Source organism: Phyllostomus hastatus, unplaced genomic scaffold, assembly GCF_019186645.2.
Source record: "Phyllostomus hastatus isolate PE091 unplaced genomic scaffold, TTU_PhHast_1.1 phas_contig_90, whole genome shotgun sequence".
Classification (NCBI taxonomy): Eukaryota; Metazoa; Chordata; class Mammalia; order Chiroptera; family Phyllostomidae; genus Phyllostomus; species Phyllostomus hastatus.
Genome location: NW_025333984.1, coordinates 2,604,012 through 2,629,904, shown reverse-complemented (window position 1 = coordinate 2,629,904; position 25,893 = coordinate 2,604,012). Strand labels below are relative to the sequence as shown.

General features: G+C 36.9%; 1 protein-coding gene across 2 annotated transcripts; it reads right to left on the bottom strand.

Annotated features, from left to right (window-relative positions):
- Nucleotides 1-976: 976 nt before the first annotated feature.
- On the bottom strand, nucleotides 977-17,013 carry RAP2C (RAP2C, member of RAS oncogene family). 2 transcript variants are annotated; one of them, XM_045852246.1, is made up of 4 exons: nucleotides 16,923-17,013; nucleotides 14,482-15,288; nucleotides 11,463-11,775; nucleotides 977-3,656 (listed from the first exon to the last, which is right to left on the bottom strand). In XM_045852246.1, exons 2-3 carry the CDS (start codon nucleotides 14,752-14,754, stop codon nucleotides 11,497-11,499), a joined length of 552 nt encoding a protein of 183 aa, XP_045708202.1. In that variant the 5' UTR covers nucleotides 14,755-15,288; nucleotides 16,923-17,013; the 3' UTR covers nucleotides 977-3,656; nucleotides 11,463-11,496. The 2 variants fall into 2 exon arrangements, with proteins under 2 accessions (XP_045708202.1, XP_045708201.1); XM_045852245.1 differs by lacking the exon at nucleotides 16,923-17,013 and adding an exon at nucleotides 15,437-15,638.
- Nucleotides 17,014-25,893: the final 8,880 nt, after the last annotated feature.

Below are 25,893 nucleotides of genomic sequence, written 5' to 3'. Positions count from 1 at the left end.
TGCCCTGCTGATACCTGGGGTTGTCAATCACCTCTTGCCCCTCCCATGTCCGCTTCCCTTGATATAAAAGAAGTGTGAACACTGTACTTTCTTAAGATGAATTTGAGGCACCACAAGATCTCTCATCTTCTCGGTTGGTACCTTCTTGACCAATGAATCTTTCCTTACTCCTGCAGGCCAAATGTTAACCTTGTCAAATGAAAGGATACTACTTCTTCAGTGGAAAACAAGGGAGGGCCCTGAAGTCATGATTGCCTTCATTGTAGAAAAGGGTTTTTGGACTTTGAGGACAGCATCTAGTTAGTATACATGGCGTGTTTGGTGCCCAACTAAAGATCAGTAATCAATGATAATAAACAATAAGATATTTTCTATATATTATGATACAAATATATAAATATGCCCATTTTAATAAAAAAATAATCCAGTCCATGTACCTTTGGACAGACAGAACTATCCAACTTAAAGATTAAGGGTTTAAAAAGCCTTGAGGTTAAAAAATCTATTCAGTTCAATAATTTAAAAATACTGACTTATACAATGCAATATCAAACTTTTCACGGGGTAAAACAAAATAACTTAATTATGTTGAATTTTCTTAATTTGCTCAGCATTTCAAACTTTTTAATACTGTCTGAAATGACCTATACTTACACAATCCCCAGACAACAGATTTGTGAGGTAACTTTCTCTACATACATTATTGTTTTTTACCTATTATCTATAATTTGTCATTTATTTGTTATTCAATTGATAAAATATACTTTTTAAGATATATCTCCGTTTTCCCCACAAATGCCAGACTGATAACAAAGGACACAAATGAACATTTAACTTGTCTAAACATGTCCTGTAATACCCATGATCATTTTGATAAGTAATGACTTTCAGTTATGAGAGATTTACAAGCTAGGAAGTCTAGAAGTAGCAGCAATATAATTCAAGACAAAATAATTCAAGAAATCAACCTCAGTAATACAGATATCTATTTTATTAAAAAAGTTACAAACAGGTGGACTGCAGGGTCGTCTTACAAAATGACAAGAATGAAATCTATTGGAAAAATTTTTCTTTTACAAATCTTTATAGGTCATTGTTCAATGTTTGTACTTGTTATTTGAGATTTTTACCTCTCATTGATAAAGTTACAGTACATTAGATCCATGATAAGAGGCTACATGATTTTATTTGCAGAGCCCTACTGCAGTGATTTGAACAACTCCTAAACAGATGTCATAGTAAAGACAACACATATATTGCATTTAATATTAATTTATTTTCCTAATAAGCAACCTGACATGCAATCTATTGAGGAAGCTAAAATAACTTTTGGTCCCTTTTCTTAAAATGTGCTGGAAAAACCACCTTTAAATCACTTTCTCCTGACTCCTATGATCCTAAGTTAATTCAAGTTAAATTTGCTGCTGAGGTTAATGACAGAGAAAGATAGGGAGGGAGGGACAAAAGGGAGAGAAACACAGGGAGGGGGAATGAGAATAAGAACTACCCATAGGAAACACTGTATTAAAAAAAATCCATCTGCAGAAAATTGAAATCATCATGAATTATTTGATTCCTTTAGAATTTCACAAAGCTAATAAAAATGAACCACAATCACTTAAACTACTTTGAGCTGAGTGTTTGGTTTTAAGTTTGGTATTAAAGTGCAAACTTAGGCATCATTTTAAGCAGTTAATAAATAAGAAACAATGTTTCAATTACCTCCATCCTTACACATAAAATCCAAAATTTAAGATGAAGCGTTCACTTTGAGGGAATTTGATCAGGAATCAAATGCAACATGATTTAAAAAAAGGAAATCAAAGTTTAATCAATTTCTATGCAATAACTAATGGTCATGCTGACCAATAAATCACATGAATGTAAATACCAGTTTATTTGAACATCACACACAATTTAAAATTGCCACACCCTTCCATAAACCATCACTGCATATATTAGAGCATACCTTGACAAAGTTATTGAGCTATTATTATAGATCAAAAGTATAGTTTTGGTTTGTTTGTTTTATTTAGAAGCATGTTCAAATGACTAAAGCTGGGCCCCTAAAATTGAGAACTTTGGTGCAGTAGGTGAGCTGCAGTTACCAACTTCTGCAAATTAAATGCACACAATTAAGTCAAATAAAAACCCAACAACAAAATACTGCCAAACTTACAAAATTTTAAAATCATTGCTAGGAAAAGCGCTTGTCATGATGTGAAAAACAAACCAAAAGATTATTCTTTAAAAGTTTCCTTTCTGTTTCTATTCCTGTGTTACTGATAAAAAGTTCAAGTATTCAGACAAAATGTGCTATTAGGTAAACAACATGGAAGGCAATGGCTATTAGAAGCACATTTGGGGAAAAAAAAAAAAAAGCCCAGAGACTCCGCGCTATCATCCCTCCTGTTACACAGATATTTTTTTGTCTCTACTACGAACATGCTTCTTTAAAATAACTAAAAAGCAATTGTGATAGTGCAAGAAATTGTTAACAAATATTGCTTTAAACTATTATTTGGAAAGACAAATATTAAGAACTAGAAAGTGTATATGACTTTACTTGAATTCAATTTTACATGTGCAGAAGTCCATTAGATGTCAATTACAAGCCTGACAGGCAAAGCTGAGCTATCTCTGTTTAGGTATACAATTAATTTACCATGGATACAATATCCCTTTTTCAAAGGCATTGCTAAGTAGGTCATAACTAAATTTAGAACTCAACAGAAAGGAAAATGTTACTGCTGCAATTTGATGCTGTAAATGAGATTAACACATGTGAAAACCTAATGGAATCAAATACTAAAATCTTCAGCTAAATGCTCTACAGCAAGGGTCCACAACCTCCGGGCAGCAGATAGGTACCAGGCTTGCTAGGAACCGGGCGGCATAGCAGGAGGTGAACTTGGATGTAATGAGCTTCAATCATCCTGAAACCATCCCCTCACCCCACTGTGTGAAAAAATTGTCTTCCACGAAATCGGTCCTTGGTGCCAAAAAGGTTGGGGATCTCTGCTCTACAGTCCATTTCAAATATCAATTGTAACTTGTGTAACATGTTAACTACTTAAACACATCACAAACTGCACTTGAAGGGATATTTCATCCATATAGGTATAATGTGATCTTTAGTTTCTTTTTACAACACTGCCACACGTAAACAAAGTCTCAAAGTATTAACCAACCATTTAAAGGAGAAAGATTTTACAAATAGAATGAAGCACTGGTGCGAGGTAATATACAGAAGTAACCATTTGTTTAAGGCTCAATTTTTTTCTCCATTATAACTTTCTTTTAAAAGGCATTGAGTAGGTAATACTGAGTTTGAGTATTTAATAAATACAAGTTGAGAAACTGATTAAAGAAATCAATTAAAATATTAAAAATTAATTCTTGCATATTAGCCATCAATAAGAACTTAGAAAGCTATAAAAGGACTGATTGATAAAGAATAGATTTTAAACATATGGTAAACGTGCTAAGCATTCTTATTTAAGGTCAATGGATCTTGAAGGCCAAAGACCTTATGCACTTAATTAGATGTATGGCAACATGCTGTAATAGAGACAGGTTTACCAAGGCTCAGTTCTGCAACCCAGGTTGTAAAGTTCTCCAAAGCAGCATCTGTGCAAATTTCCTCTGAGTTTTATCTGCAATTAACATAAAAATGTCATAAAAATATAGAAACATAGCTTACCAATTAAAATGAGAACACTGACAACAGATCTACATACACATGGAAGTGTTACCAGAATAACTATGTTAAGGTAGAATTTTTCTGTGTTCACCCTAAGTTTAACTTAAAAAGTAATTTCCTGTGGTCCAAAAAGGTCATTAAAAATAAAAACACTCTAATGATGCATTGGATATAATATACTGCATGTAAGTAACAACTCTGATTTATTTTTTAAATGGTACTATATTTTATGCTTGTATTATACTTCATATAATATAAAATGTTTTCTTACTGGTTTAGAAGATCTTACAGTATAAAATTGGCAAATGTTACTTCAACTTCGAATTTGATATGCTTATATATTAATGGAAAAAGTTATTGAATTAAATGCATATTATTTATGAGCTAACTTGACAGTATGCAAAATTTTCCAAAAATTTAGGTAGATTTTTTATAGATTTTAAAATACAAAAATATAATACCATAAGGTTTTAGCTATTGAGTACCTACTAGGTGCCCTGACTTGGGGTAGATGCTAAGTGACAGCAGTAGTTCATACTTCCCACTCTGGTCTGCCCTTTGCGGGACATTCAAAGGGCAGAATTGTTGGTTGGGACATTCAACCAACCGTAGGGACCTCTATGGTGGGATGTCTCAGTTCTGCACTTACAGTTGTTAGACTTCTGCCCTTCTAATTAATACTGGGGTAGGGGGAGGCGGGGAATCTATCATTCAGACATCATGTCCTTTAACTGTGCTGGGTCAGTAAATACCTTCTAAAAGAGTGACATTACATTTGTGTTTAGTGTAAAAAATAAATATTGTTAAGTAAAACCAGAAACAGTGAGTAGAATAGTAACTATGAAAGAATGCCAAGTGCAACTAATTTAAGATCATTTAAGGGCTACACTAATGTTTACACAATGCATAATTTTAATTTCATTTGACAGCTACACTTCTATTTGTATTCAAAGAGCCCAAGAGAACTTTTTATTGAAAGCTATATCATGAAAACAAACCTTTAAAAAATGTCTCTCTGCTCATTATAATTGCAATTCTATCACGTAAACACATTAGGAAAAACAGACAAAAGTTTGCCTCAAATTATTCGAAAAACACTTTTCTTCCAATTAAAAATTTTTCGTATTAAAGGACATTGTTAATTAGGACACTGGTTATTTAAGTTGGTGCAAGTCCAGTTTCTTCATTATTAAAATAAGGATAATAATTTCCCCCCGATATTTGGTAAATATCATAAGGTAATATGTGAAAGCACCTTATATGTCAAATACAAGGTAATTTTTCATTTCTCAACTATGTTATAAATTTCTGGAAGACTAGGATTATGTCTTTGTATCTAGACTAAAGACCATTTTATTTTTTACCTTCATTTGAATTTTCATATTTATTTGAATATAACAATATTTCATTATATTTGTAATTCTCTGGAAAGACTTTTCAGAAATCCACACTAGAGTTTCTTCAATTAATTTGAATTAATAAGTTTTCTATAAACTTTAATACTTATTTTTCAAATTAAAAAAATATAAAGACTTGGGATTTTAAAATATGATTATATCTCTGAATAGTGAAAACTTGTAATATGTGATGATTTAATAGTTCAGGCATTTTCTGAAATAAAATTGAGGAAGTGGTGATTATTTATTTGTAGCCAAAATAAGCACTAAGAACACAAGTTATTAACCATGATCTATATTAAATAAAAGGTAATGTATGCATTATTTCCTATCCTCTAAAAACCTGGTTAACATTTGGTTCATCAATATTCCACAGGATGACAATACTTCAGTGAAATCAAGAGACACATAAATTCCAGGTTATACTCAACAATCTTAATAGGAGACATATCATTAAACAAAGTATTAATACCAGCCACTTTCAAGAGAGTAATAAATTATATTCTCTGGAGTAATAAATCCTCAGGCAAAGGCTTACATTAAGCAAAAAGGATAGTCTCTCTCAGATTAGAATTTCACAAAATGTAAAATGTAAATGTTATTGCTTCTCACTGGGACAGCAAAATTCTCAGTGTACTAACAACTCTCATTCATTAAAAAAAAACATTCTAGAAGCTTTACAGGAAGCTGGTCAAACTCATACTTTTTAATTCCCAGGATATCGCAGACACATTGAAAAAGTATAACTTGCTTTTTGTAAGATAGAACACAAGAGATCCTTGTCCTTGCTCTCAAATTTCCAGCAAGACACTCAACAAATCTTAACTCTAGAAGCCTCTCCTCAAACTCTTGCATAACTGTTTTCTCTTTTTTCTTAATTGGATTTTGTTATGGAAGAGTACAAAAAAACCCTCAAACAATAGTCCAAATTTTCTGTTCAGGAAATTATGAAATAGGGTCTCCCCAATGGGGGCAATTGGTACACAAGAGTACCAAACACAGAAGTGAAAGAACAAAGATCATTATTTACATCAGCATGAAGAAGGGAGATCTTGATTCAAGACTAGCACATCATTTCGTGTGGCAGCAGAATGCCTGGGATGAAAGGCTTAACAGTTTTTAAATGTCTTTTTAGCTTAGCTGCATTTGCCATTTCTAAATGTTATGGCATTTGTTAGCATTCTTTTCAGCAAATATAAATGTGCAATGATAATTGATTTTAAGTTTTTCCCAGTTTTAGACATGACATTCTGGGGATTTAACCAAAAAATTATTTTAAACTCAAGTTCCCTTCCCATTTTTTACTTGGCATTTTTGTATCCAAGATAAATACTAGTTATATTGGCAAAATACTAGGCTGGAATTCTGTTGATAGAAGTTATGTTTTTCTGAAATATCTTGTTTGTTTCTGTATCCCAATTTGCATAATAATCATGAAGCATTAGGGGGATGGAGTTAGGGGGGTTAGGTCATTAAAAATGCTCACCTGTAACCATTAAACAGAGAGCAAAAGGTGAACCCGTGGAATAGAATCCTTGAATGAAAGTGAAACAATGCTTTAAGGAGAACATGTACCCCAAAAGTTTATGGTGAACCTAGACAGAGTAGGAGGGAGGGAGAAGCAATTTTTCTTATGGTTTGACCTAAAATCTCTTTAAGTTTAAATTAACATAAGGAGTTCAATGCTGAGATCTCAAACAGTATGACCACATCCAGTGATAATAAACAGTAACAGTGTGAACCCAATGGTCTGATCCTAGGTGCTTACTTCAAATCAGACCAAGTAGGATACTGCTCCCCTCAACTCTAAATTGCTTTTACTATATCCAATATTCCTAAAACTATAGCTAATCAAATGAATTTGGGATTATGCTTTTGATAAAGTTTTTCTTAATGATACTATGTTCTGGATTTTAGAATTTCACTGAGAAGTAATCCTACGAGGGGAATCTTTCTGTGGTAGGCTAGAATACTTCCTCGGTGGCAATTCTCCAACTCCATGATGCAATTTTTGTTAATTCTACTGATGGTTCATTCTAAACTAGAGAGGTGATAGAGTAAAACTGAATGGCTCAATATGCATTTCATTTTGCAATAAAAGCCTAATCTTGGGGTTAAAGGAAGCAATTAAAGAGGAATATATATATACAAAGTCACCAGACATTTCCACACCTATAGAAGGTATAACTAGGCACATATCCATTCTGAAGTCACAAACCATGAACCTTGTGGAGATCAGTCAAGGTCTGAAAGAATTAGTGGGGCAGAAAGGACAAGGCAACTGTTTTCTCTCCTCCTAACCCAGGGCCATTGCATGCCTTTATGGTACACACTACTTCTAAAGCATGCTTTCCCTTCCATTCGGGGCCATCATGCCACAGGCTCCATTTGAATTGGATGACAAATGAGCATTTAAAATGAGCTACTTTCCCCACTCAAAGTGTTATGCAAAATAGGCCTGGGGAAAAATGTATCTAAACTCTAACTTCTGCAATAGAATTCTACCCCAGTGTTGTAACTGATGTGATTAGCATTTAACTTGGATGTTGGAAAATGCCAGCATTTTAACGTACACAATGTGATCCAATGTTCATGATTTTTCTCCTCACATCTGCTAACTCCTCAGCACATCATATCTAATTAATAGATGGAAATATTAGAAATGATTCCACACATTTATCTAAAAATTAAAAAAAAAACTAATCAATTCCACTGTGTTTAGAAATAATAAAGCCAGCTAGACTAAAATGACAATAAATGTTTCAGCTTTTCAGGAGCCTTTAACATCCTGGGCATTCTGCTACCACGTGAAATGAAGTGCTAGTCTTGAATCAAGAATCTCCCTTTTTGTTCAGGATAACATATATAATGAACTGAGGCTGACATAAATATTGATTCTTGTTCTTTCAGCTTCGTTTCTGGTATTTGGTACTCTTATGCACCATTTACTCTCACTTGGAAAACCTTTTCCATAGTATATGGAGGAAAATAGGATTAAATTTTGCAGATCTTCAAACCATAGTGAAGAACATATTTTTTATTCCTGTTTCCCTTGTTTTATAACTTTTGTCAATATTTGACAGGGATATAGGAATCTTTGAAAAGTAGGTAACCTTTAAAAATTATATTTGCCAAAAGGGTATTTACCAAACTGTCACATTTAAGTTATAACTTTACTTCATTTCCCACCTTCCTTTCAGCAAATCAACAAAATATTTTAGGATATTATTTTACTCCTTTTTGGCATTCCCACTGGAATCACCTCTACCCCACCCCCATCCACTCATATCCTACCTGACACAAATGCTACTACTCCTCAATTCCTCTAATTCAGTGGTTCTTAGACAGGAGAAATTTTGTCCCCTAGGAGACATTTGGCAATGTCTGGAGAAATTCATGTTTATCACAACTTAGGGATGGAGAAGGGAATGCTACTGGTACCCAGTAGAAGGGGATTCTATTAAACACCCTGTGCCCCGCCCCCAACAAAAAGCCGAGAATATTGAGAAACCAGCTTTGGATGCGGTCTCTGCTTTCCCTGAACCCCCACAACACTGTAATTTACTTCTTTTATAGTATTATGAGATTAACAAAACACCCATCATTCTCAACAACAGTATTTATACCAAAATAACCATTTGTCAATTATTCACACCATCACTGAGGTGCTATGATGTAGTTAGTAAAAGCAAACTACAGGGCTACAACACTGACCTGAGTTTTTATTATATTGCTGCTGCACAATAAAAAAAAAGTCCTTCAAGGCACTAATTGCAGGCTACTCATATCAGTAAGGAAACCAGCCATGAAAGTAGTACATAAAGAATCTGGCCATGAATCCAAACTCACACTAAGATTACTTCCAATGAGAGATTGAAAGGTGAGGAAACAATCCTGGGAGCCACATAGATAAACAGGTGTTGGACAAGAGACTGGTGACCCAAAATGAAAGGTGGTAAGGAATAAATGTGAGGAATTATCAGAAGCAATTCTTAGTGCATTAATAAATTTTCTCTTTCAATTAAGAGCAATCATGTTATAAAAATCACAGTCTTTCTGACTTACTAGTGTCTTATTATTTCTAACCTGGACAAAGTAGCCTTCTAAATATTAAGGACAAGAATTTCTCAGATCAACTTTACTTGTCAAAGTTTGATCTTCTATCTAGATCTGAGACCAACAGACTTCAGGGCTTCATGATTCAAGCTACAGGATTCAGAACCCATCACCTGTTTTTAAATAGTGAGCAATCACAACCACAAGCTTTTTGGATCTCAGGTTACAGATTTCCATAGGCATCAGTTCAATCTTATTTGATAGAACAGAAGGAGAAGGGGAGGGGAGGGGAGGGGAGGGGAGGGGAGGGGAGGAGAGGGGAGGGGAGGGGAACTGCATTTCATGTGCTTTGTCCTAAAAGACCTTGGTCAGTCTTGGTCAGGGAATTCCCTTAAATATTTTCAGAAATTCAGCTAATTAGATATTTTATTTGAAGGGTTGCACTTTCAATAGTGTATTATGCTTAAAAAAATGAAGACCAAACAAATGACTACACAGGCAATTTGACCCATTCTTATAAAATATAAGCAATTATTGGTATTAATATTTTCTGATTTTTAGTATATAACAAAAATGTAAACAGAATTGGCTTGATATATTTAAAAATACTTAATCATTCCTGTAGCTAACTAAATGGGATAAAAGTAATTTAGTCACAAAACTTACAAAATAAAATAAATTCAGAAATAATCCAGAATGAGAAAGATTTAAAAATAGCTTTAGAAATTGCCCACTTGCTGATTTTACTGAGACAATTGGCCCTCTACATGTATGAGGTCAATTTTATTCTGTTTACTTCATATAGCTGTCTATAATAATGATGGAAAAAATTGGGAATGTTTGTGGCAGCTGGTTAATTTTTCATAAAAATGATAAAATGAAAATGTGTAAACTCCTGTCATTTGCCCAATTAAAAGTGTCGGAGAAACAGAGCATAATGGTGAAGACATAATCACTGTGCAGAGCTTGTTCAAACTTGAAGCTGGCTTACAGTTTAAGAAGAAAGGTTATGGAAGCAATAACATGAGACTTGATCACCTACATACGCTTGTTCCTACCTCAAAAGACTATACTGTAAGTTGTGACACTATCATCAAAACATATTTATGCTGCAATACAGTCTGAACAGTGACTTTATAAGGTAACAGATGTAGCCAGGTATAAGAAAATAAGTGATTTTTCCAGCATATTCTGGTATTACCTGACAGAAAATCTCTTAAGATAAATTAGGAGCCATTAATCTTTTGTCCAGGGAGCACATATGAAGCCAGACCTTTGATTAGAAATCAACACTGTGATGTGAAATGCCTGTTGCCATTTGCGACACTGCCTCCAAGACTTCAGTTCATTTTTGGCTCAAAGCAATCAATTCCACTCCTGATATTGTCCAGCGAGTTTGGCATTTGCTGCAGTTTCTCAGTCATTCAGTCTATTGGTTGTTTTATCTCACTATCTAAATGTCTAAGTGACATTATCTGCCCAATTACAATCTAGATTAAAAAATCATGATATGAATAAAATGATTTCATTGTAAAGGCTCAATAAGTTTTATATAACAACTTTTTCAAAAACTCATTCACTTAAAACACTTTTATTATCATTTGATTCAATGAAAAGTTCGAAGGTTTTGTTATTTTTATTAACTTTGTTCTTTATTAAAATGAGTAAAAATGTTTCCTGGGCTTGGGACTGTTCCTTCTAACATATCACGGATGATTCTGCCAGATTCTCATTTGGACCATATATTCACAATAAAGTCAAGGTACATTGTAGCACTATAATTTGTTATTATCAGAGATCACTTAAATCTCTCAAGTGCCAGGTACAGATGAACTTGATTAATTAATCATTCTGTTAAATCTAGCATTTTGGTGATTAGTAAATTGAGTATTTCAATTATAGCACCTATCTAGCCCAGGATAAAGAAGCACAGAAATCAAAACTAATCGTCTTCTGAAATTATTACTGGATGCTCTCCTGTGCATTCTGAAAACTGAATCACCAAAACACTGAAAAGGTGTATATCTTTTAACTTAGCCCTCCCCAAAGAAATGTTATCAATCAAGCAGAGAGAGAACAGTGACTCACTTTAAAAAATAAATCTTGTGGCAGGAATACGACAATTTCTTACCTTTGTTTCCCTTAATTTTCTGCATTGAATGTTGACTGTTTTGTGCAAAGGGAAATGCTATGTTAAAAATACAGAAATTTAAGGTAGTGCAATGTGTATTAATATTAACCAGCTTTGTTATACTTGATCAAAAACAAAACACTCTCTGGCTGATAAGATTCCATCAATGACTAACCTGCTCGGTATGGCCATGATTGAGGTTATCTTTTTTACTGGACAACACAAGTTGTACAACACTGATCTTGCTTCTCGGGCAGGGATGAATAGTTCATTTGCCTGACGATCTCAGCAAAAAGTTCATCCACCATTGATTTACTTTTTGCCGATGTCTCCATGAAAGGACAGCCCCATTCTTGAGCCAGTGCTCTGCCTTCTGAAGACATAACCTCTCTTTCTGGTTCCAGATCCACTTTATTTCCTACTAGGATTAGTGGGACTTTTTCATATCTCTTCACTCTGACAATCTGATCTCTCATTGGCTTGATATCCTATTTAAACAATCACAAAGAAAAAGAACAAATTATGCTGTTTTCATAAACATAATAGAAATATGACAGTCTCACAAGAACTAATCCCTTAGTGAGTATAGGAAGCTGAGTTTAAAAAAAAAAAAAAACCCACAGCACATATGAGAAGGAAACCAATCAATGTTTCTCCCCCACCATTCTCCCCCCTCTCCCTTCTTCTGTCTCCCTCCCCCCCACTCTTTCTCTCTCTCCCATTTAAAAGCAATGAAAAAAATGTCCTCAAGTCAGGATTATAAATAAATAAACAAATAAAACCACACACCCAAACAAAGAAAATGTCATTTTCTCCAGTGAAGTAGAAACTAGATAATTTCCACAAACCCTACCTGCTAGGTTTCTGTCAAGAATACAAAATGTAGATTGCACACTAACCTTCTGATTCATTTAATCACTTCTTTCCCACATTTTATACTGATTTTAAAAGTTCCCAAATATGATGAATCCATCCATACATAAGGGTGTTTAGCCATCTCCTTAACCTTGCCAGCTTGTCATCACTCCTCCTAACACCTGATATCCTAGCACAGGACTGAAGCATCTCTGCATTTCTAGCCATTTAGCAAGAGCACTTGAGAGAAAAGTTTAAGGTGGAAACAAAAATACTGTGCCATGCCTAACAGAGCAAAGTTAAAAAGAGACTTATATTTTTCATTTTAAATAAAATAGTATACTTTTATCTCATTAAAATCAAACACCCTAAAGTATATTTAAATATAATAAAAACTATTATAACAATGAGTACCTCCTGGGATCCACAGGCAGGCAGAAGTCTGACCGAGAAAAAGTCATCCTTTTCTGTGCCTACATTTGGGTTTACAACGTGAAATTCCTCCCAAGTGTGTTACTTTTTTTGTAATTACAATTAATTATAAAAGATAACAGCCTTAGCAATTCTCTAGTATCATCAGTTTGGGGGGGTAAACTGATTAAAGATAGTATTATAGATTTTATACTAACATTACAATTTTTTTTGATTTTTCACAAAAGGTTAACGTAAATATAAACATGTGTTAATTTAAATAGTTAACAGTAAACAGAATATTCGCATGTTGGATGTAAGACAATGAAGGGACTGAAAAGTTACAAAAATACAGTTGTTTCATATTTGCAACAATGTTTTTTTATTTGGTCATGTATCAATTCAGTCTTCTAGGCTAAGCTTCATTTCCTTGTGTCTTCATAAAAACCCAAGTTCGGCTGAGAATCCAAATTTATGGCACTTGGCTTTAAAAGAGTTTAAGTGTCTATTGAAATAATGGCAGATTTTTTTACTCCCTATTTATGGCCATCACAGAAGTAGATGTAATTGAAATCTTATGAAAAACCCTTCAAAGGACTTCCAGACTCTAGAGAGTCAGCTAATAGAATAACAAATCTCCAATGGATCTTTTTTAAAATTCTTTATTGCTGTTCAATTACAGTTGTCCCCATTTTCCCCCATTACTCTCCCCTGCCCTACCCCTACCCCAGAAAGAAAATGCCTGCCAAATAGCACCTTTAGTGCTTTTGGGAGGAAAACGTGTTTATGATACTACTGCTTTGGATTTTAGGTCTATATACAATGAACTTGAGTTTGGTCAATATAACTTTGAATCATTTACCCAGAACTTATTATCTTTAAAAGAAAAAAAAAACCACCTGAAGTGCTATATCCCATTAGTGAAAAAGTTTCCTATAGTACCTTAATTTAAAATACTAAGAAAACTGGAATTAGCACATTGGCTTGACTAAAGTACTTAAAGTCTCTAAGTAAGAAACGTTAACCGAATATCTTTAAATGCAGAAAAATATCCATTTCTTAAATCAATGGAGGTCAATACAATGGGTCAATATGAGGTTATTTTCAGGGAATAAATAGCAACATTTATTGCATCTCTTAAAACAATGTTAAACCCAGTGGAGAACAGGACAGATTTTCCGAGGAAACTGGACCATCTCCAGTTTGGCCACCCAGCCAAGGTTAGAAATCTGCACTTGCTCAGTGTTCCCAGATCTATGTATTTTGTATAAATATAGTCAGTGTTATCAGAAACAGTTTGGATAGCTGCAGAAAGGGAGGGTCATTCTACATTTTTGTTGGTTATTAATTCCAAGCATTAATCTTTTCAATTAATTACATTTCCTTCACGTGCCCCAAGTAAGTAAAATGCCCAGAAGGCAGGTCTTGAGTTCATCTTGCAGCACTAAAGGTTTATGAAGCTGGTTGAGAAACTTGGGTGAGCAAAGAAAAGGGGGTGGGAGAAGCAGCCACAGAGGAGTTATATGTGCAACAGATATTCGCCTCCCAATAGCTTTCCTTCCAAAATCCTGTATGTACCCAAGATTATCTGTTAATGTTGATTTGTTGAGTATATTAATTAATACCTGTTGAAATGAACAAGCAACTTCAGAAGGTTATATTCTAAGCCAAATATACAAGCACTGATCCATTTCTTTTTCACTTTTCTTTGACTTAAAAATAACTTTAAAATATTTGTTGGCGATTATTTTACTATTCTCTGTAGAAACAACCCAACAGTTTTTCATGCCAGAGGTAACCTCAAAAATGCGCCATGTCTAACTTTCAAAAGCAAAACATAGTCATTAATGCACGGTTCAAGCAAACCAGAAGTAAAAGTGGAATTACCACACCCCCTTTTAACAAATTACAAGCCTTGGTTTGGTTACCTGAAAAGACTGCTGATTAACGAGACTATAAACCAGGATGAAACCTTGGCCGTTTTTGATGTAGAGATCTCTCATGGAGGCAAACTGCTCAGTTCCTGCGGTGTCCAGAATTTCTAGCACCGACGGGGAAGAGTCCACTTCGATCTCTTTGCGGTAGAAATCTTCAATGGTGGGGTCATATTTCTCAATGAAAGTCCCAGTGACAAACTGCACAGTCAGGGCAGATTTGCCAACCCCTCCGCTCCCTAACACCACTACCTTGTATTCCCTCATGAATCTCACCTTCACCAACTCCTACACGAGGGAAGAAAAATAAAGCCCCGCTAGCTGCGGCGCGGCTCGAGGAGGCGGAAGGTGGGCGGAAATCTGCGAACCGGGGAGGAGAGTGCGGAGAAGCAGAGGGCCCGACGGAGGAAGAAGAGGAAGTTAAAGGCGGGGGAGGGGAGAAAAAGAAGAGTCGGGGTGGGTGGGGATGGGATGGTAATGCCCCTCCTATAGGAACTGAAGCTTAGGCAGGGGGCGTGGGGAGGAGGGCGCGCCTGGAAAAGCCCAGCGAGGGTGGGGAGATGAAACGCGCCCCTCTGCGGCAAGGGCTGGAGGCCGCAGATCTAGGGGCCCTCACGGGCAGGCTAGCGACGGAGGAGCCCGTAGCCAGGGGCTGCCCCAACTCCTCCGCCCTTCACACAAAGGGGCCCTGGGACCCCGCTTCCTGCTCACGCCACTGAGCTAGCCCAGGCCTCTGGGCTGCGCACCCGTCACTGCCACCGGGCGGGTCCCTGGGCCCGGCTCCCGCGGGCGTCTTCTGGCCTGTGACAAGAGAAGGGCGCACATTACCCGCCGGACCCCCACCCGCCCCAAACCTGCAGCCCCGGCTGCCGCCTCCCCCAGCTCCCCCCGCCCCCGAGATTCGGCTGTCTCTGCCGCCGCCGCCGCCGCCGCCGCCGCCGCCGCTTACCCTGCTGTCTTCACCCGCCCGGCCGTCCAGGAGCCTCTGTCAAGCCAAGGCCATGGTCAAGGGCCGGCTTCTAGCTCTCACCGCCGCCCCAGCGCTGCTATTCGCAGAGGGGAGAGGGGTGGGTGCCGTCCGGGCGGCGGCGGCCGCAAAGACTCCAGGCGAACCCACCTCTTTTTTTTCCTCACCCACCCCCCACCCCCCACCCCCAGAACACACCCGGAAGGGTTTCCCTGACACACTGGCTGAGGTGCCCCAGTTCCCCGAGACTGTAAGAGATCACTTCCGGTGGGGAAAGTCCCACCTCTTCGGAAGGAGGCGGCCGTCTTTGGGGCCGCGCCCTGCTGTGCGAGAGGGCTGGGAACTGTTTCTGGTCCGTGCTACGGCCTTGGCGAAGGGCCTCTCCGAGAACCTGCACCATCCTTCCTTTCCCTGCAGACCCGAAGCCGCTGCATCTTCCGCTGCTGCTTCTGACACTCCCACCCCAAAGCCTTTGAAGCCCGTCCGCGTCTCAGTCGCCCTTAGCCCCGCCTGAGGATTCGATCAGCTTGTTGGCCTGTGCAGGAGAGCCAGTAGTAATCTAACGACCGAGAGAACGCCATCCATTCCTGGACTAGAAGTGGCAGGGAAAAATAAAACAACCAAGGAAGTTGATTCTCTTTGCTGGTACTCCTTCCACTTGATATTTTCTTTTCTTAGAAATGCGTGCAAACTAACCGTAGAGTTCACTATTGCTCTGATTTCGTATGTGGTGTGTTTTACTTAACTGTCCCTGACAAATAATTAAATACACAGTACTTTTATCATCTGGCAAATCTACCTTGACTCTACCAGCAAATGCCAAAGTCACTCCTCTTTCTTGTCACCAGGCTCGGAAAACAAAAGGATTATAAATAAACTTTGCAGGTACTCTAACTCAGCTTTGCCTCTGTTTGATCCCAACAGCTGCACAGCAGGAAAGGTAACCAATATTCAGGGAAGAGTTCATTGGAAATTGTTTATTCCTGCAGACTAATTCTTTTAGTCTTTCATTATTTGCATGTATAGCAATTTGCATGGCTGGCTTTTCCTCGTCAAAGTTTGCTTTAATAGTCATTCTTCATAGTCATTGAAATTCAAAATGGAAAGGCTCTGGTGTTAAACACTAAGTTTCTATTTTTAGATAAAATTGGTACTTCTTACATATCTTTCGGCCAACTTTCTATTTGTAAACTTTGTGTCACATCAACAGGCCCAGAAAACTAGGTTATATTTTAGGCATGTCACTTCCTTTTTGAGTCAAGCATGCACCCAGAAACCTGTGAGACTTGCTGGCCAGTCAAGTTAAATTCACTCCAAATTCCTTACCTGCAAGCCCTAATAGTCAGAATGTATAAAAATATTACCAAATCCCAAACTGTTAGATATTAGAAAACAGGCAAATCACAGTAGTGTGAAGAAGTCCTACTGTGTTTCTCCCTGAGTACCGCCCCCCCCCAATGTCACTTACAATATCCCAAAGAGAGTTTAGTTGAATTTCTCCTCGGCCTAGGGCTGGTGCAATCAGTCCTGCGAAGTCTCCCGCTCTGGCTGCAGCTGGCCCTAGTCTAGCCTGATATATGAGGCACTGCCCTCTGCTGGAAGAAGTTTGGTCTATGAGTTATGAGTTTCCGCCTAGGTCACTGCTCCTTCCACACGTGCTGTTGCCTGATTTGGAGCTCTGCTGCCCATCCCCTTGTCTAACTGTTTCCAGACTGTCTGGTGGAATCCACAGGGCCGCACCAGCCCTGCTGGTAACTTAGTGAGAAATTCCTCTTCTGATCCAGCAATAAGTGTTGAGCAGTCGTGGCAAGTTTCTTCGCCGTTATTATACTGCCAAAACAGAGAGCTCTTCTTTCTCAGGTCGTTCCACCTGTTGGCAACTCTAATAGCTCTGAATGTGTTGGCCAAAGTGTTTTTGGAGAGAGTTCTTTGTTTCTTCACAAAGTAAAACATACTCCTCCCCTCAGTATAGAATCCTGTTGGGTCACTCTCAACAACTACAGGGTTGATAGATGTCACACTCAGTCTGCTGAAGATCCTTTTAAACTTTCTTATGAAGAAGATTCATTACAGCCCCGCTTAGGAAAGCAAACAATTGGAAGTAATTTAAATGTCTTCCAATACTGATCAAAAATAATAATGTCTGTGTGTGTGTACATTCACAAAATGGGATACCATGCAGCTATTAAAAATGAAAAGTAGATTCGGAAGTGCCGATGTGAAAAAATGGCCAAAATATATATGGAAAGGTTGAATAAAAGCAAGATACAAAACAAATGTATACTTGCTCCCATTTATGTAAAATATGTATGAATGGATGCAATATATAGTTATATAGCCCTTAAAATCTGAAAGTCATTAATTATCAGTAAGTATTATGAGAGGATTTTTATTTCTTCATATTATTTTAATTTTAATAATAAAGTATTATTGAGAAAAGAGAGTAAACATAATATTATAATTTTTTAAAGGAGAAACAAAAGAAAGTTGTTCAAAAAACAATATCTTGACTGTCTAGGGGTCCATGCACAGATCTGCCTAATTTAAACAAACTCCCTACCCCCACCTCTCTTTCCTTCACCAAACATCTCTATACATAGAAAAGAATTTTCACATACATTATCTGATTATACTCCAGTTGTTTGCCAGTTTACTTTTATTATGCAATAAAAGCATAAAGACCAATTAGAAGAGCAGTGCCTGGCAGTCGAAAGCCTAGGGCTCTGAACTAAGGCAGATAGGCATTTAAACAACAGCTCCCCCACCTCCTAGCTATGGAACCTCAAGCAAGTGGTTTCACCCACCTGAACCTCTAATCCTCACCTGTAAAATGGAGCCAATCATTTAATATGAGAATATAAGTATTATATGTAAAATGCTTAGCACAGTGCCTCGTTCATTATGAACCTTTAGTAAGTGCTAGCTATTTGGTTTTTAAAAGTGTTAATAAAGTGTTACTTTTTTTTAAAAAAATCAGCTGACAAGGACAGGAAAACAAAACAAAAAGCCCAACTACTTTCAAATGACACATAAAATAGTAAAATAACTCAATTACTCTTTCCAAAGGTATTTATTGTTAAAACGCTTCTTGTACAACATTTCCTTTCAAGGGAAAAATGTTATTTATATTCTAGTATATCTATCAACCTGTCTTTTATATGTACTTTGTAAAAATTACTACAAAAGTAATTTCACTATACACACCATTCTGCACCTTGCTTTTTTTCCCACTTACTACTATATGTTGGTGATTTTTCTATTTCAGAACTTATACATGTACCTCATATTTTTTAATGGCTGAACCATGATTTAGTTAACCAGTTCCCTACCTATGGGCACTGGTTTCTTCTAGCTCTTTATACTGAATATCTTCCATGCATCCTATATCTTTGCCAGCTAATACTTAAGGTGAATTACAGTACTTCAATAATCGAAACAACTGGTATTAGCATTTCAAATTCTTCTGGTAAATATTGCCAAATTGTCCTTCAGAAAGATCAAACAAACTCACATTTCTACTGACACAGCACGACTGTAACTGTGTCTTTATAATCTCACCCTAGGTATTATTAATTTCAGTATTTTATAGCTATTGTCACTTGCTTTAAGTTATTTTCAAAACTAACAAATGTAGGATAGTGTTTTTCTAAAAAAAATATTTATTTTTAGAGAGAGGGGAAGGGAGAAAGAGGGAGAGAAACATCAATGTGTGGTCGCCTCTTGCATGCCCCCAACTGGGGACCTGTGCTGCAACCCAGGCATGTGCTCTGACTGAGAATCGAACAAGCGACCCTTTGGTTTGCAGGCCCACACTCAATCTACAAAGCTACATCAGCCAGGGCCAAATTTAGGGTAGTGTAATAAAAGAAATTTGGGCTTCAGAGGCAGATAATCCTAACATTGTCCTTTGTCAGCTAGATATCCATTCTCTGATTCATTAAGTTGGGCATAATAGCTATATCTAGCTTATAGGTCTCCTTTGAAGAATAAGTGAGACCATGCATTCAAAGCACTTAACCTTCCAAACACTAACTGCTTAATAAATGTAAATTGCTTAAATAATAACTTTCCGCTACCAAGGCTCAAAGATAAGGGGAGGGCAACTTCTCTGGAGAGTATGTCCTTGAGATTCAGAAGTTTTGCTTTAACTCTGTTATCAACCTTCACTCCCAAAATAACTATTGCTCAGGCTATCATTTTAAAAAACACATAGCTGATTTTTACCTTAGTGTGAAAAAATCTTTGGGTATAAAGTATATGCAGAATACAGAAGTTATAGGTACATAATTTCATTTTATGCAATTAGTTTGGCACAAGTTTAAAGTGCTAAATATTTTTCTTCAGGCACCAGTTGTTCACTTCTCTTATCCTTCCTTTCCAGTTTATGTGTCCTTCAGATGTGAGTCCTGGAGCCATTACTGTTCTGGATAATTTTTCCTTACTTCCACTCTCCATAGTGGGCCTTCTCACCTTTCAGGTACTGGGTGAGAGAAAAACATGACAAGCCCTGTTCTTCCCATGTCCTAGTACTTTCTGTCTCTTTTGCTTGAAGTTGCCTTCAAATTAACAGAAAACTCAGACTGTAGTGTCATTGGTCTGTGCCTAGAGAAATCTTCAGCAGGACATCTCCTCTTCTTACTTCAGAACTTTAAGAGCCCCCATGATAGCAAATTGCCCTGGGTTCTTTCTAGATCTTTCCAGCTATTTCCAGCCTCCAATATTCCAATCTTCCCTTTCAAATTCCACCGGCAGATACACCAGCTGTTAGTTCTGCATGTCAGTCTCCTCACATACACAGAACCAATTTTTATATCATCATTTTCTTTTTCTCATTGTAAACATGTGTTTTCTTGGCAAAAAAAAAAATTAAAGGTATAATCCCACCACCCAAAGAAAATCACCATTATATTTTAGTGCCTTTCATAACATTTTACTCTGAAAGTGGAAATGTTTTTAAAAGTAAGAATGGATCATATAATTTTTCAAGCTGCTTCTTTCACTTACTGAAACTTGATGCCTGCACAAAGTATTACAAATACTCAGCCTGAGTATGCCTTCTTCCTGATAGCTTTAACTTTGCTACAACCCCAATGAGCTTTCAATCACATTAAACCTGAAATCTTTATCATGGCAAGATCGGCTTACCACAAAGACCACTACTACCCCAGCCTGGCCAGGCAAACACCCCTATTATTTTCCAGATGTCATGGCTGAGATAGTTCTTCATAAGTCAGTGAGCTATTAAACAGAGTCTACCTAAAATAGATCTGAACGCCTTAATCATTTTCCCTCTTTATTTTATCTTTAATTTCAAACATAGCAGATAGGAAAGCATTTTTAAATCTATTACATACCACTAAATTTAAATATTAGTATTGATAATAACCATATTTTGTTCTTCATTTCTGCATGTTTATTGGCAATTTCAATCTGTTGCATAGCCACGTTCTTAATTTATATGTACCTGAATCACCTGGAGGTATTGTTAAAATACAGATAGTCAGGCCTTGCTCCCAGAGTTCCTGATTCTGGTGTGGGGACAAAAATGTACATTTCTAAGTTCCCTGATGACACTGCTAATGGTCCAGGGACCACACTTTAGGCACCACTGTTATAAAAAGTGATAGGGCTTTATATTTGAATTTTTCCTGCTCAATACTCATTAGTTCATCAACTCATTCAATGATTCATTCAATACACATTGACTGGATTTCTATACTAAACCACTCACTTTGCTAGGTAGTAGGAATGGAAAGATGGATAAGACAGAGTGCTTGAAAGAGTTCATGGCCTTTTGAGGAACATAGACAATTAAATCAATATTTATTTACAATACAGTGTGGCAAGTGCCATGTTAGAGATATGGCCAGGGTGCTCTGGGAGACTCAGGAAGGGCACCATGGAGACTTAGGAGGAGGTGATTCGGCTGTGGGCAAGAAGGCCAGAGGGTTTTCTAGGGGCTATAATCAGGCAAAGAAAAGCCTGATGTAGTTACCCGAGGGGCTTTATCTTTCCCCTGAAGGCTGTAGGAAGTCATAGAAGGTGGCTTTGCAAAGGCAGGGCACTACTGCACTGCATAAGTATCAATATATTTGGCATGCAGACCCATGTTCAAATATTGGCTGTGCTGCTTGTATAACCTGGAGCAAGGTACTTAAACTTCTCTGAGCCTCCTGTTCCTCATGTGTAAAGGAAAAAATAGTATGTACCTTACTTAGGTGTTTTGAAATTTACATAAGATAAAGTACCTAAATGCCTGGCATATGGTAGATATTTAACAAGTAGTGATTATAATCAATTTTGAACTTTAGAAAGCTAAAGACATGAAAGACATGCTTCTTAGATTATTTCAGATCAAAACTACCAGGCTAATTCAAATATCAAGGCCATATTTGATTGATATAGTGGCAAGTTGAATGATTTAATGGTATAATGATGATTTATTGTTACAGACTATTCTAGGAATTGTGTGAAGTGATTTATACTCATCATTTCATTATATTACAATAATCCTAAGGCTCAGAGAAGTTGCATGACTTGTACGAAGTTGTACAGCTTGTCGGTGGCAGAGCTTGAATTCAAACTCAGGTAAATCTAACCCCAGAGTTTACACTATATTACCACCTGTTTCACAGCAAGCAGTTCCATTTCTCTGGAGTATAGAACAGTGAAGAGGTGGTAAGGCAATGTTACAGAATATGGGCTTTATTCTCCTGTTTCTATAACCTTGAGCAAAACTGGTTGTTGCTACTGATTTTATATTTCCTCCGAAAACATGCCTCCATGACCTGCCAGAAGTCATTGACCTTGGGTCTGTTCTATCTGCTACTACTAATGGTGAGTTTGTCACAATTACCTTCTAAACTGTCCCGGAGCATTTACAACAAAGAATCTCTTTGTCTTGCTACTGGGACTATATTAAACTCCATGGGAAGAGTCATGGAGTAAACTTAATTACTTTTAACATTGTTTTATAAATAGCAGTTACTTATTAGGCACTTGCTACGTGTCTGGAATTTTATAATACACTTTTATCCTCACATCAACCCATAGTGAGTACTATTTTCATCATCCTTAGTTTAAAAATAAGGAACTGAAGGTCAGGAACTTCAAGAAATTTACCTAAGATTACACAGTTAGCAGAGGCAGATTAAAGACCAGAACTGGTACATTACTTTTATAAACCTCACCTTAAAATTTTTTGCTTTGCTTCTGTAGCTATAACATTTTGAAACACAATGTAATTCCCCTGAATGCTTCTACTGCCTATGTGATTCAGTTAACACACGATAGTTCACGTCCTGTTTTTAACGATATGTATGCAAATAATGCTCATTTCCTCAAAATTATTGTATAAAACACAAGAAATAGTGTTGGTGAGGACATGGAAAAAAGGATCTTTTGTGCACTGTTGGTGGGAATGTGAATTGGTACAGCCACTAAGGAAAACAGTATGGAGGTTCCTCAAGAAATTAAATATAGAACTACCGTGTGATCCAGCAATCCCACTTTTGGGTATGTATCCAAAGGAAATGGGATTGTTATTTTGAAGAGATACCTGAAATCCCATTTTCATCACAGCATTATTCATAACAGCCAAAATATGGAAATGACCTAAGCATCAACAGATAAATGGATAAAGAAGATGTAATATATATTAGTATATGAGTATTATTGATCCATGAGAAAGAAAGTAAAATTCTGACTTACTGAGACCTCCATATGCTCTCAGAAATTTCCCCAGCGGATAACCAAAATTAAAACTAGAAAGGAATTGCATTAAAATTGAATTCTTAGTCATTTAAAAGGACTGTTGTCTCAGTGCTTTAAAAAGGCTAATATACAAATGTGAGAAATTATGTGAAAAAATTAATGTAAAGATTAGTATTGGTGATTTTTTTTTTTTTTACATTTGGAGCAGCTAGCTGAATATGCAGAGTTCTGGCACTAGGTGTCAGCAAAAGATTAAATTAGACCCCCACCTTTTTTCTTTTTCTTTATTTTAAATATTTTTATAACATAAAAATAAAATATATTTCCTGGGTTTTTTTTTAAAAAGAAGACACAACACACCCCCTTGTTGCTGTGATAGCATTAGTCGGGGAGAGGCTGGGTTGCTGCTGCTCCAAGTGGACAACTTAAGGAGATCACCATGGCTCAACAAATTATCTTAGTTTGACCTTCAGCTTTGATTGGTCTGGAACCCGATTTTGTGTCACTTGGAAGGCTGAGGAGTTAGAAGTTTGCAGGTGAGGGTGGAGGGGTGAGTCCACTCCAGTGAACTGTTCCTAAAAATATAAATAATAAATTGCTTTACACAGAAAAATCTAATTTTGAAGCTGACCATAGCACTTCTGTTAATCAACTCAGTGAATGCTTTTCCCATGTGAACAAAAGAAAAAAAAAATAAAAGATCACTTAGAGAGCCAAGGGAGTTGCTTGATCCTAACAGTATCTCAAACTTACTATTTTTGATATGTAGCATATTATTGCTTTTCTGTTTAATCTCCAGAACTTTACCCACATCTTTTGTTTTTATCACAATAAATGGTGCCACCATCCACCAGTTATGGAAAAGAGAACTTTGCATATCATTCTCAACTCTTCCTTCATCTTAGCTTCCCATAACCAAACTGCTACCAAGTCCTGCCAAATTTACCTACTTGGTGTTTCTTACATCTCTCTCATCCTATGTATGCTCTATGTATGACATCTTTTTCCTAAACTTTGTAATAGCCTTCTAAATAGTTTGCAGGTCTCTAATCCTTCCTTCACACTTCCCCTAATGTCATGAAGCAAGTCTGTTTGAAGCCATTCTGACCAAATGTACCAGTTGATTTCAATGACACCCTGTCTAGATAAAGTGTAAACTAATATGCACAGAATATAAGGTATTCTATAATCTTAGCCCTGCTTACCTTCCAAGTATATCCCCCATTTCACACCCTTCATGTTCCAGTATGACTAAACTCATCATAGTTTTAGTAAATTTGCACTCAGTTTATGGCTTTAAATAGCATCTTATATACTACAGAGTCCCAAATTTATACGTCCAGTCCAGACCACTCCCTCAGCTGTAGATTCATACTTTATAGTTCTTCTTGTATGTATTCACATATCTCAGATTTAACATGTCCAATGCTGAGGCTTGATATCCACCTCTCAAAAGAAAGAGAGAAAAAAGAAAGAAGAGAAAAGGAAAGGAAAGGAAAAGGAAAGGAAAGGAAAGGAAAGGAAGGGAAGGGAAGGGAAGGGAAGGGAAGGGAAGGGAAGGGAAGGGAAGGGAAGGGAAGGGAAGGGAAGGGAAGGGAAGGGAAGGGAAAGGAAGGGAAGAGAAGAGAAGAGAAGAGAAGAGAAGAGAAGAGAAGAGAAGAGAAGAGAAGAGAAGAGAAGAAAAAAGAAAAGAAAAAAAAAGAAAAGAAAAGAGAGGGAAAGAAAGAGGGAAAGAGGGAGAGAAAGAAAGAAACCTCTGCTGCTTCTGCAGTCTTAAAAATCTCAGTATGGCGATAGAAGGAGACTTGACTTGGGGTGATGAAAACACAATACAGTGTATAGATGATGTGTTGTAGAATTGTGCACCTAAAACCTGTATAAATTTGTTAACCAGTGTCACCCCAATCAATTCAATATAAGGGGGGAAAATCTTAGTAAATGGCAATTCCAGCTCTGCAGCTGCTCAGGCCAAACACTTGCAGTTATGCTTGAGCTTTCTGTTTCTCTCATGCTATATCTGATTCATCTGTAGCAACAGAAGTTTTTACCTTCTAGATTCAGTTGACCCTTGGAATTGAATGGTGTAGGTCCACTTATACACATTTTTTTCCTTTGTGCAACAAATATCCATGCCATTCTCAATCTTTGTTTGGGGGTTTGTGGATTCCCAGGGCCAATTGTATGCATTGATCTAAGCCAGTTTACATAGGGAACTTGAACATGCACATATTTGTGTATCTAAAGTATCATCCTAAAACCAATCCCCAACATATACTGAGGGACAACTTAAATTTTGGGGAAGGCAAAACTTATATTCTATTTTCAACTGTGTAAGGGTTGGCACCCCCTAACCTATGCATTGTTCAAAGGTCAACTATATATCCAAAATTTCATCACTCCTTACCACCTCCAGTGCAATGAATCTGGTTCAAACAACCATTTTCACTTTCTTGGATTATGGCTATAATATTGTAATTGCTCTTGTTTACTGCTGCAATTACTCCCTATTAAGTGTCTTTTCAACACAGTAGCAAGAGTAATCCTTTTACAGCCACAAAACCCAACAGCGGTTTGCTCAAAGTAAAGTCAAAGTCCTTGCAATAGTTTAGAAGAACTATAGTTAAGCACTAGAGAAGCTCTTTAAAAGTGTGAACATCAAATAGAGAACCCCTGCATATAAAATGCTATTAAAAAAAAACCTGTGCACACATTTAAATTATAACCAA

Bases quoted from the DNA above. Each gene is read 5' to 3' on its own strand.
- RAP2C (XM_045852246.1), bottom strand. From the start codon at position 14,754: ATGAGGGAATACAAGGTAGTGGTGTTAGGGAGCGGAGGGGTTGGCAAA. The intron at 11,776-14,481 runs GTAACCAAACCA...TTGTTTAAATAG, and splicing joins TTAATCAGCAGTCTTTTCAG to GATATCAAGCCAATGAGAGA.